Here is a 13,020-nt window from a genome sequence, read left to right as displayed (position 1 = left end):
TGGCCGTATCAGCACCCGTATGAAGTTCGTTCGAATCCCATAGTCGTCCCGATTATGATATTGGTCTGTCACGTGGTAAAATTCTTCTTTGGGCTTTCCTCCAACATAGTACGTGAGTGACTATTATTTTACGCCGTTTTCATCAATATTCAAGCGATATCACGGCAGGGCACACCACAAATGGGCTTCACACATTGTACCCATGTGGAGAATCAAACACAAGTCTTCGGCGTGACGAGCGAACGCTTTGACCACTCGGCTTTGGTTGTTGCAGACCGGAAGTGGGAATGCAGGACCCAGAGTATGTTTTGGTTCCGTCTTTCTCTCCAAGCGAAGAAAGCGTAGAAAACCCAGGGTGCACAGTTCGGGACCTTTTCACAAAGCATTAAACAGAACACAAGAGAATGAATTTCGCCCTTACCATATTACTTTTCTTAAAAGTTTGGCGCAGGCTCCATTACTGAATATACTTTAACATCATATGTAATGTCTCATTCATCAAATTACCCGGTAGGATGATATGTGATTGCAAAAGAAACCTCCTTGTGAGTGCAGTCAGACCATTATCCCGGGCCATCATTGTAATAACTTGTCACTGTCTCCACGTGAGTATTTAATGGCTTTCACTACAAATACATTTTGAACTTCATCAACGTTATTCAGCAAAATCATAACAGAAATATCAATCCATATCACATCAAGAAAATACCAGTATTGTAATCCATTCACACAAAAGTCCACACAAATGACGTCATCAAGTGACGTCATCCAGTCGATTGTCTCTTGAGTGATTTCCGCTTTGATCTCAAGCTCAATCTGTGAATAAATCCCCTCACTTTATTGCAAGCTTGTTCCTGGCAACGGGAGCGCGACCGAACGCACCTCACTTGTCTTATGACATCATGAAATATACTCCGTACCTTCTCCATGTCCATTCTCGTTGAAGTCTCGTAAAATGCTGTTCCGATATCAAACGCCATGTCCCTGCCGTCGGACACTAGAACCTCCCGCTCCGTGAATGCGTCGCCCTTGTTACCTACAACATTCAATGGCAGCCATGATGACTCTTTTTTTTCTTTTTTTAATTATTACTATTTAAAAAAATATCACATTAGGTGCCAGGATTTTACAACAGACCCTACAGGACCACGTGACTGGCCTGACGGGTCGCACTATGTTTTGTTTGTTGTTTAACGCCACACTCAGCAATATTCCAGCTATATGACGGCGGTCTGTAAATAACCGAGTCTGGACCAGACAATCCAGTGATTGACATCATCAGCATCGATCCACACAATTGGGATACGATGACATGCATCATCCAAGTCAGCGAGCCTGACCACCCGATTCCGTAAGTCGCCTCTTACGACAAGCATAGTCGCCTTTTACAGCAAGCGTGGGTTGCTGAAGACCGATTCTACCCAGGGTCTTCACGGGTCGGTCGTAGTTTGTGCAGACCTAGTAGATATTACAAAGGCAGCCACCGTGACATTCCACAAGCCCTGCTGTCTAATCACTTGATCTTCAAACGAAATGATGATAGTACATTGTTCCAATCGAATTATACAAATACACAAAGAACACGTATAATCGTCTTTAAAGCCTGACACGATGTGTTTTTATACAGCTCGAAACCTATCGTTTTATAGAAAACAGTTTTATTTGAATCAAGTTGGGGACAAGTGATACTTGTACAAATTTTTGCCACCCCTGTCCAAAAAGGTTAACTACGTCCATTTTGCCAAACAACAAAGATAAATAGGCGTTTTCAAAGTGTTTCAGTTTTATGTATAATTTCAAATAGCTTTCACCAATATTCCAGCAATGTTCCAGTGTGTGAAATCGAACCCTAGCGATTTTAAGGCTTATACATTATTTGGTTAAAAGAGTTCTGTTTGACATTGGGTCGGTTTTGTGTTCGCTCAGAGGACTTTTTGTGTTTTCTTATTGAGCCTTTTAAAGAAATAACTAGATTTCCAGGACGCTTCATACACCGACCATCATCATCATCATCATCATCACCATCATCATCATCATCACCATCATCATCATCATCACATTTCAGTATGTCTGGCATAAAGGCCACGTTTAAGATTAAATCAGATAACTGAAAAGAGTTGTATGGGATAACCGCAGCAATGTTACGACTTCTGAATTAGCGTGGCTTAATGTCGGAAAGGTCAAAGTCTTTCATTAGACGCACGCTTGCGAACTGTGGAAGGCTGGACTGACCTCTCACAAAACCTGAGTCAGGTGAGCTAAAACTGGAATAAAGTGACCACAAAACTGAATAAATATGGATTGTCTTTACTCTATGGCCAGTCACAAAACCTGAGTCAGGTGAGCTAAAACTGGAATAGAGTGACCACAAGAGTGAATAAATATGGATTGTCTTTACTCTATTGCCAGTCACAAAACCTGAGTCAGGTGAGCTAAAACTGGAATAGAGTGACCACAAGAGTGAATAAATATGGATTGTCTTTACTCTATTGCCAGTCAGAAAACCTGAGTCAGGTGAGCTAAAACTGGAATAGAGTGACCACAAAACTGAATAAATATGGATTGTCTTTAATCTGTGACCAGTCAGAAAACCTGAGTCAGGTGAGCTAAAACTGGAATAGAGTGACCACAAGAGTGAATAAATATGGATTGTCTTTACTCTATTGCCAGTGAGAAAACCTGAGTCAGGTGAGCTAAAACTGGAATAGAGTGACCACAAAACTGAATAAATATGGATTGTCTTTAATCTGTGACCAGTCAGAAAACCTGAGTCAGGTGAGCTAAAACTGGAATAGAGTGACCACAAGACTGAATAAATATGGATTGTCTTTAATCTGTGACCGCCAGGAACACAGAAACCTTTGTTGGAACCTGTCCCACAGTGTGTCACGTCATCCCGTGATGGTCCGCTCGGCTTATTCCGCTTCCTTCGTCAGTCGTCACCACTTGTCTCTTTCGATAACTCGTCCCCTATCGATGAATGTTATGTGCGAAAATACGACAAACCGCGTATGACTTCAAGTACTTCGGTCAAAGAATCCCTCAGGAATAATTTTTTACTTTACATATACCTTGCGTCTAAAAATATACACAATATACAGTTTAATGTGTTCAGTCATGCTTTATAATACCGTTAGTCCCGATTTGTTTTAAATAGCATCTGGAATATACATGTATATATATATAGGGAAATATATACGTGAATCATTACGCAACGAGTTGACAATTCTTTAAGCTGTGCTCGTTTGCGCTGAGACGGAACCCAGTTGCAAAAAATGGCCACGAGAGGGGCACGAGTCGCTATTCGGCTTGTCCCGGAATAACACGAGTTGGTCACGAATATTCCTGTGTAGCACCTCGGAAATGGAGTAATTCATTGTCACTTTAGATCGCGCCGCAGATAGTGTAATTTGAAGGCCGTTTTTGAAAAAGGGTCATTCTGTCTTTAACAGAAATAATTAGGTATACACTTTGATGACAAATGCGAAACGGCTACCGTTACAAGTATTGGTTCTTGACAGTGTTAGCGGGTGTCTCATTCGGCTGAGATAAGCCCAGTGGACCCACAAGAATATCGGGGTTACCTCCCTTGGTGATACCACCGGTGCAGGCTCGCAGTCTAATAATACTTTGGGGATGATGATGGAGATTTTACGAGCGCTTCAAGTGGACCCGTGGTCGCACACTTGACTGATGAACACATTGACTTACCGACCAGCACTAACGGGGTGTCGCTGTTGTTTCTGATCTTGTGTATGGCTTCGTGGACTCGTGATGCGGCGTCGAAGCTCCGCTTGTCGGTGATGGAGTAGACGAGGATGAAGCCGTCGGCACTCTGCGTCAAGGACCTCACAATCTGCTCGTCATCGTCTCCCTGAAACATACGTCGAGGTGCGTCACGGAGCGTCACGATGCGTCACGGTGCGTCACGGTGCGTCCTACTCGTTCTTCCAGTCAACCACACAGGCTCTTGCCCCGCTTGCATTATCCTCCTGATTAATCACTTTTAGAAAAAATTGTGACCGCGGGGTAACCTAGTGGTTTAAACGTTCGCTCGTCACGCCGAAGACCCAGGATCGATTCCCCACATGGGTACAATGTGTGAAGCCAACTTCTGGTGTCCCCCGCCATGATATTGCTTGAATATTGCTAAAAGCGGCGTAAAACCATACTCACTCACGAAGAAACATTTGTGCTTTTCAATGTTATAATAGGTATAGCAAAACCTTTCAAATATGTATTTTCTAGCAATGCCTATATTGATTTCTTCATTCAGAGATATGTTTCACTTCTCGTCATGGTGTGATCTGATTGCACTACAATCCTCTGCAAATATTACTTTCAAAAACAATTACTTTTTACTTGTTTACGGCACAGGGAGGCATTTATCTTGACTAACCAATGTGGAGGATCGAACCCAGGGCATGAGAAGCGATCACACTAAGCACGGCACCATTTGACCCATGGGTGTTACAAATGGTCTTCAGCAACCCATGCGGCGACTAACGGTATCGAGTAATCAGGCCCGAGATTCGGTTGATGCACGTCATCGTATCCCAATTGCGTAGATCGATGCTCATGATGTCAATCACTAGATTGTCTGGTTCAGACTCGAACATTTACAGATCGCCGTCCTAAAGCTGGAATATTGCTGAGTGCGGCGTTACACAACAAACAAACAAATAAAAAAAACATAGTTTAAATATATATACACAAGTACCTGAGCTGCCATGCGCAGTTCAAACAGTCTCATACAGCAAGTCTCCCCGTCCACTGTCTCCCACGTGTCAAACTCGGCTCGCCTCCCTGATCAACATACAATATTTAATGCACTTCAATATATTCCACTCAAAAGAAACGAAAAAATCGGATGTTCTTTGACTATGGTTAATGTCATGCCATTAGAGATTAACACTGGCATGACGGATTAACTTTAGTCATATGAAATACTCGTGCGTTCTTTAACTTCTTTTGAGTAGTATATAATAATCACACTATGAGAGTAATATAGAGGAAAACACGTGCATGTACAATTATGACATGTTTTGATGTATATTTCATCATTTTCACATGGTAAACACAATTTATATTCGAAGCTAAATTACAACCATGTTACTGTATGTGATATCAAAATATAACAATAATATGAAAGTAGACGCATGCATGAGGGAGACCGGGTTTCCATATCGACCGAAGCGCCACAATTCGCGTTCAAGATTATTGCACTATATATATATATATATATATATAGAGAGAGAGAGAGAGAGAGAGAGAGAGAGAGAGAGAGAGAGAGAGAGAGAGGGAGAGACAGAGACAGATACAGAGAGAGAGAGAGAGAGAGAGAGAGAGAGAGACAGAGACAGAGAGAGAGAGAGAGTGAAGGAGGAAAAAAGTATTGATACAAATCGCGAGTCACGATACCTGTTGTAAGTTACTTTTTACGTCTATTAGAGGGCGTTGCTATCTACCGGTTCGCGTTTTACTTACTAATTCACCATCAGAGTAAGCATTTCTTTGTGATGGGCGGTACGGTAACGCTTGCCTAATTAGTTCATAGGACCCAAATAGTGATCTTAGTGCTACGATGACCGTAAATCTTTGTTAAGATATTGGAGTTACGATCACTTTAATGAACGAGGCCTAGGCCGGGTTACTGAATTCAGAATGAAAACATGGTTTGGTTTTTGTAGTTTAACGCCGCACTTAGAAATTATCCAGCTATATGACGACGGTCTGTAAATAATCGAGTCTGAACCAGACAATCCAGTGATGTCGATGCATGGGTAGGCGTGCCGTGTATGCACTCGTAAATTATCGATGCAACACATCGGTGCATCGTGACGCCCGTAGTCTTGGAGTAGAATCCCACTGTTTCGCGGAACCATGGCATACCTTTGGAGGATTTCTGCAAGTGTTTAGTGCCGTCTTCTCCATCGGAAGTGACGAATGTGTGACACAGAGCTGAAAATACAACACCATAAATACATTGACATTTGAAATAGATCCGTCACACATACCTCTGCCTGGAAGGAGGGAAATTATACCTTCCCTACCCTGACCTTAGGCGGTGAGATGACATTTCTATTAAAGCAGCTTTACCCAATCCCAAGATGCCATTTATGATGCCATAGGGTATCTGTATAAACAGGTACAGCTTCAAAGCGAACAGAATCCACCGTTACCCACAGTGATATAGATTCATTCCATTGTGAAAAATATCCCGGACCCATTCACCACCAAAGCAACGTTTTCGTAGTGACGTCAGGATCTCCAGTTCTCCTTTACAACTTTTCCACAGAATTTCTCTCGCTAATGAGTGTAATCTGATTGGACAGTTATTTTTAGCAGCGTGCCGTTCTTACACGGCTCCAAACGAAGGTAAGTCAGGGTAAATCATGGTATTTGCAGACTTGTCATTTGTTATAGTGGGCTGGGATGGAGATTTGAGATTTCATCATTGTTTAGGGACTGGTAATATATTATAGGGAGGGGGATGTCCATGAAAAATATGTTACCTGTATTTGAGGGGTAATGGGAAAATGTTACATAAAATGTGGAGTTACAAAAAAGAAAAAGAAAAAAAAAGTTGTCCAGTCGCATATATCATAATGTTTGTTTGTTGTTTAACGCCGCACTCATGAGCATCGATCCACGCAACTGGAATACGATGACATGCATCAACCAAACCACCCGATCCCGTTAGTCGCCTCTCTTACAAGCATAGTGAGTGAGTGAGTTTGATTTTACGCCGCTTTTAGCATTATTCCAGCAATATCACGGCGGGGGACACCAGAAATGGGCTGCACACATTGTACCCATGTCGGGAATCGAACCCGGGTCTTCGGCGTGACGAGCGAACGCTTTAACCACTAGGCTACCCGACCGCCCCTCTCTTACAAGCATAGTCGCCTTTTACGGCAAGAATGGGTTGCTGAAGACGCATCCTAAACTGGATCTTCACGGGTCTGTATCGTAACAGAATGGAAGGATGATACACTGGTAAGTCAAGGAGGATTGTTTACATGTATTGTGGGTAGGATGAACGCCGTGGTCGGTAACAACTGCAGTTTCACCATGAACACAGGCAACATAGAATATAAATGTGGCATTGATGGCAGGAGCGGCCCATGGCTTCGGCTCGAATGACACGAAACCAGCCACGTTGCAACTAAGTGTTTGTCCAGTGGGCCCCTGTTGTTCAAAGACCAGATACGCCCAGATCACGATCCCCCTGTTGTCAGACCTCATACCCGTGCTCTTGGGCGTGAACTTTTTGATACGTGAAATCCTACTTCTCTACACACCATGCCCAGCCCTCTCACAAGCATCAAATAACATAAAAATGCAACTACTTCCGTTCTTCTCAGTGAAGGTCGTCATACAAGGTCAAGGTCCTGGGTTCGAATCTCGCGTGACCTAACCAAATTTGTAAACGTCTACGACCTCCAATAATAAACAGCCACACTAACATTATTATTAAGGGGACGACGATTTCATATTCTGGGGTGGCGTGGCGTTGGGGTGAAGATGCTTTGTAAACTGGTAAATCCGATATCAATCGGCCGTATCCCCAGTCACTACGCTGGCTTAGAGGCGACAAGCAACATCACTCATCGCTTCTATCGGCAACTTGCTCACAGATTGAATTTCTCTGGCGGTCACTTTCAACGCCGCGTCATCCATGTAAGAGTGAAAACGACGCTAACATGTGTAGTAGCGAATATGTCAAGGATATTTACAATATATTACTCAACTTTAGATAGGGGATAGTGTGATAACAAAACTTAAATCAGCTGCTTAAGGGAGACAAGACAAGACAAGACAAGACAATATATTCAATGTAGAGGCCAATGGCGCAAATTCCACAATACAGACATATAGAACTTCCATTTCTCAGCACACACACACACACACACACACACACACACACACACACACACACACACAAGGAGGAAAGGGTGCAATTGGTAGTTTTCTTTGTATGAGGTAAACAAATACATGCACAGACATATACACACAAACAGCACAGACACACATATCACATATAGTATTCTTAGAAAATAGGTACATTAAGTGGTATTTTTGCACATTCAATAGATATATAGACATCATTTATCGTCTGTCTACTTGAGTGTCATAATATTCATAAACGTTAACTGTACTGTCATTTCTGATGTATTTACTAATGTACCTCTAAGAGAGGTATGCTCATCACATACAAGCAAAACATGAATTTCGTCTTCTATGTACATTTTGTCATGAATGGCATGGTATATTTGTGTATCTTCCTGTTTATATCATTAGTCTAAAATTACCAGATCTAAAGCTTGTGAAACAAATTCTCAAATGTAAAGGAAAAGCAATACACTGATATTAAGGGAATGTTATATAAATTACTTATCATTTTGTAATGAAACTGAAAATGAGTCAGTTCCAAGGCAATATGAATGCTATTTGTATGACAACTTCTCCCATTAGTCACGTTCAGTTCCTGTCTGGACACGGAATATCCCTATCAAAAAGTGAGTAGAGGACAGAAAGGAGACGTAATTGCTGGATAACCGCAATAAGGGAACATTCAGTATGAACTTCTTATACTTGTGAAAATCGCAGTTACATGAAATACAACCGCTGTGGATATCAGCTGATTAGGACACGCGCCTCTTAGTTGTGAGTGACCGTACTACATCTTGTCTGGGTAGCGCGGTTCGATTCTGACACTAATGGTTTGTCTGTCCCAGATACGTAGGGTGTTGTGACAACGCTGACGTATGCACTTCTGCACGTACTCAACGCTGCATTACACTCAATCTAATCAAGCCGGATATCGCAACTTGGCGACCCGACTATCTTACTTTGAATATAAACAGCAAACCGGGGACTTGTCTACAGCTTTGGAAATAATCATTCTAAATAGAGAATATTTTAGAAGCATTACCCCATCGTCTTTCAGAAAGTGGAGAACTCCCCAAGTGCATTATTTCTCTAGAGATAAGCGAGTTGAGTTCGCCCATGTGTTTGCACGTACCAGTGTTCTATTAATATTTAATCTCAGTTAAACACACCCGCGTCATTCAAGTGTATTCAATTAATTTCTGTCTTTTATATATGCAGCTTTCGATAAAAGTTATTCTGAGAAACATTTTTTTTAAACGTGATGATATTGAACAGATTTATATGGATGCTTTAAACCCAAACATCCATTTTGGGAGAGATATTTAGTTACGGTCAAAATGGTGATTATGTTTTTTAAGAATGTTTGATCCAACTTCAGCTGAATCTCGTATCAAAGCCATCATTTCCCCTGGTATAAAGGTAGCGTAGAGGATTAACGCAAAGTGTGCGCATCTGTTTTCACATTTATAACTCCATAAGAACAAAGACATTTTGCAGTCAATTCTTCGAAATATATGACTTAATATCCCGTTTAAGTCCCGTCCATTTTATTATCAGCCAGTCAAGAATCAGGAGCCTGTTAGTGGGTTTGGTCTAATCCTTTTTCGAATTTTAGCCAATCAGATGCCACGGAGTCACTGACAATTGATTTAATGAGTATAAAATCGGTAAAATGATAAAGATCCCGATTTTCACCGCAATCTTTGATGTTAATAACATGTAACGACATAAGATCTTCAAACGTGTAGTATCCCTGTTCTTTCTGGTTTCTCTCACATCAAGCTTACGCGCCGTGATATAACTGAAATACTGTTCAAAGCGACGTTAAACCAAACTCATTCACCCAAGCTAAAGTTTAAAAAACGAGGTAACTCTAAGAGACTAAATAACAGCTGCGATTCTCCTTCTCACTTTGGAAGGTGAGCACAGGGAGTTAAAGTAGTGGAAGACCGCGAGAGTATACAGAGTTTTTGGAGGTAATTCCCATAAGTGCGCTTGCTTTAGGTTTTGTTCTGTGTTTACTGGTGGAATAGTGTGCTTGATTGAGTGATCTATGATGCGTGTGATGTTGCTTGCGCGAGGCAAGTTGTGCGTCTCCTCGTGCGGGTTCGCTTAGGCCAACTTTATTTTTACATTTCTGCGGTCTAGGATTTATGGATTTTTGTCGTCATCTCCGTCACTCTCTATACATATATATGTAGGTAGGTTGTAGATAAATAAATAAATAATGCGTGCGTGCGTGCGTGAATGAATTAGTGGGTGAAACTTTATATCACGGGGTGTCAGCTTGATGTGGAAGGCAGCCCCGAAGATACAGGGCTAACGCGTTTACTTCTTTGGTCAAACCCTCGATGACGTGTTTAAGTGCCGACAAATCAAGAACCACAATTGGGCGAATCTGGAATTCGAGCCCACGATCATAGGATCCTGGTACGCCAAAGGGACACAACTGCACGGCGAATTGCGGCTTAGACTACTGGGCCACCCGTGCGCCGATACCAGTGACGATGTAATACACTTGTGTTAAACAGCCTATCTTTGCAAATAGGTGGCGGGGCAAAGTTTTTTCCCGACACAACATGCGTTATCTCCGATCCCAGGGCACATCAAGACCACGTGAAAACCTACGTACTGTATAACAAACATGGACGACAGGTGGTACGCATAAAGTGATGACGTCATCAGTAACCTCAGCAAAATGGACGTTGAGGAGAAAATAATCGGCCTAGGCGTATCCGTTACGGCTGACATTTAACGTTGACTGTGTCAGAGATTCTGGGAACGAGATACAGAACTCGTAGCTATGTTAAAACATCTGAATATCTATTTTCTTTGAACTGCAGATTTTGGGACCTTCTGAATAAGGTGTTGGTTTTGTTTTGCTTGAAGGCATTTTGAGCTATGTCTGTATGGTCGTTGTCTTGATCTATGCTGCTATATATATATATGTATATATGCACATTGACGTCATGGTAAAAATAGTACAATGTTATATATCACGAGGGTTGCTCAAGCATTTATGTTGCATGTCAGCTACCGATAAGTGGGCAACACATGCTGCTTGGATTATAAAAGGGCTAACATGAACGAGAACACGGTACTCTACATGTCAAATTTAATATCGACATGTATACTGAGGGGCAAAAGAAAGTATACCGGCTTTGTTGTTTATGTAATTCAACTGTTGTAAAATTTGAGTATGTCTATTTAATCATTACCAAGTTTGTAAAAAATAATCTATGGCTTTGTAATTTTGTGTTAAAATAAATTATTTCAGTGAAGGCTGGGGTAAGAAAGGAATTTGCAGCCATATGATCCCTACCATGTTTGAAATGATGTAAAACCAAGTAGAAGTATTCTTTGAATACTGACTAACCGCCAGTACAGTTCATTTCGTGGATATAATAAAGATATTTCCAGTTAAAAATCAAATTTATGATAAAATCAACTGAGAGGTATAGCTTCTTTTGCTCCTCGGTTAATTTTCTTAAAATTTCAGACGAAAACTAGATCAATATTCGTCGTGGCTTGTGCATGTTGAATTTCAGTAAAAGAGCCACCTGCCCATTATACAACGGGAATACATGAATACAATAAATGGAGCGCCATGTTATCAGATACAATTGGAAGAACAAGGAATATTTGTTTCACACTAAGGGAAACATATTTAGCTAAACAATGTACTTTAATTGGATCCAACGTAGGATGTACAATAACACTGAGAAAGAAGTCCAGTGAATTCTACTAACTTAATTAGTAACACCGGTCAGAAGGATAGTAAACACCGAATTTACTATCCTGCCTGGTAGACTGCACGAAAATGCTGGAGATGAGTAAATATCACTTGTTTAATTAGTATTTTTCACAAACTATACTTTAAAACGATGTGTTAAGAACGTCAACACATACAAGACATGTTTAGGAATGTGTTTAAATCCTAAACTGTATGCATATTTGGTGTGTTCTATCTCAACACGTTTAGGGTCTAAACACATGAAATAAGCAATCTCCTCATAGCCTAGCACCTCCTAAACACCACATCCCCCATAACCCAAAACATATTTACAATTAAAATACTTTTAAATATGTTTAATAATGCGCATATCATCAGGCTATAAGTGAAATATGGAATAGCTGTATTATATATACTGAACTGAAATTGAAATTCTGATTCTACACCTAGAATTAAACGAAATGGACATATCACTGATTTCAAGCAATGTTTATTTTTCTTAATTCTTCTATCATAAGATTATGACGAGCACCGAAATTTACACAAAGCAATTCTAAACACTGGTATTTTAATATTTGACAAATATTCTTCTTAATTGTTTCTTTCTTTAATACTTCTATACAAATCCAAATTTAAAAATGGAGCAATCTGTCCAATCCACGTTTGGTTGTCAGTGGCAATAAATCTTCCTCTGAATAGAAGTGAAAACGTTTTACCACATTTTGATTTGCCCACACATAACCAAATCCATATCTAAATAATAAAGATTTAACATTGTACGCTCAACAAATGCGACCACCTTCAGACGTATCATATTAATAGTTACACACTGTTTTCGCGACTATGAATACACGCTTCTAAATAAGTGTATGTACAAGTTTAGACACATTGCTCAAAATCTTTTTCACCGAATGCGTAATTGTCGCGACAAGGCGTGCATGACCTATGACGTCATATCCGCTCGTGGTTAAACGAAGAAAGAAGATCAGAGAAACGCTGTGCACGACTTATAAAAACCGGAATTAAGGGGATTGTATATCTGTATATTTACCTAGTCTCACGTGAAGACAAGGAATAAACAGAAATAAATCGGTGAAAGCGAGAAATAACAAAGTTTGGCGAGGTGGAGCAACAATCTAAGAAAGGGTGCGAGGTATGAGTCAGAATATGCTATGGGGGAATCCTATTTAACATAATATAAACGGTATATGTTCAAATTGTTTGTTTTGGGAGATACATGTAATTAAGACATTGTGTTCATGACACGTGCAGAAAGAACATTCCAATTTTCGAATGTGATGTTTTCCATGATAGACCTCACTGTCGAATTTGTATCTTTGTAGCCAAATGTAACTGACCAGGGCCCACTTGCACAAAGCGATCTTAGCGCT

At 40.7% G+C, this 13,020-nt stretch overlaps 1 protein-coding gene across 1 annotated transcript in view; it reads right to left on the bottom strand.

Moving 5' to 3' along the window:
* Positions 1 to 600: 600 nt before the first annotated feature.
* The window catches only part of LOC124148523 (GTP-binding protein RAD-like), a 32,097-nt gene continuing 19,677 nt past the window's right edge, over positions 601 to 13,020 (bottom strand). The window contains exons 2-5 of the mRNA XM_048386082.1: positions 5,893 to 5,961; positions 4,721 to 4,806; positions 3,712 to 3,874; positions 601 to 1,036 (exon numbers count right to left, since the gene is read on the bottom strand). Coding sequence (XP_048242039.1) covers positions 765 to 1,036; positions 3,712 to 3,874; positions 4,721 to 4,753 — 468 coding nt within the window. The 5' untranslated portion in view covers positions 4,754 to 4,806; positions 5,893 to 5,961 and the 3' untranslated portion in view covers positions 601 to 764. The remainder of the gene's footprint in view (positions 1,037 to 3,711; positions 3,875 to 4,720; positions 4,807 to 5,892; positions 5,962 to 13,020) is intronic.

The sequence above is a fragment of the Haliotis rufescens genome, unplaced genomic scaffold, assembly GCF_023055435.1.
Source record: "Haliotis rufescens isolate VD_foot unplaced genomic scaffold, xgHalRufe1.0.p SCAF_6, whole genome shotgun sequence".
Classification (NCBI taxonomy): Eukaryota; Metazoa; Mollusca; class Gastropoda; order Lepetellida; family Haliotidae; genus Haliotis; species Haliotis rufescens.
This window is presented reverse-complemented; position numbering and strand designations above follow the sequence as displayed.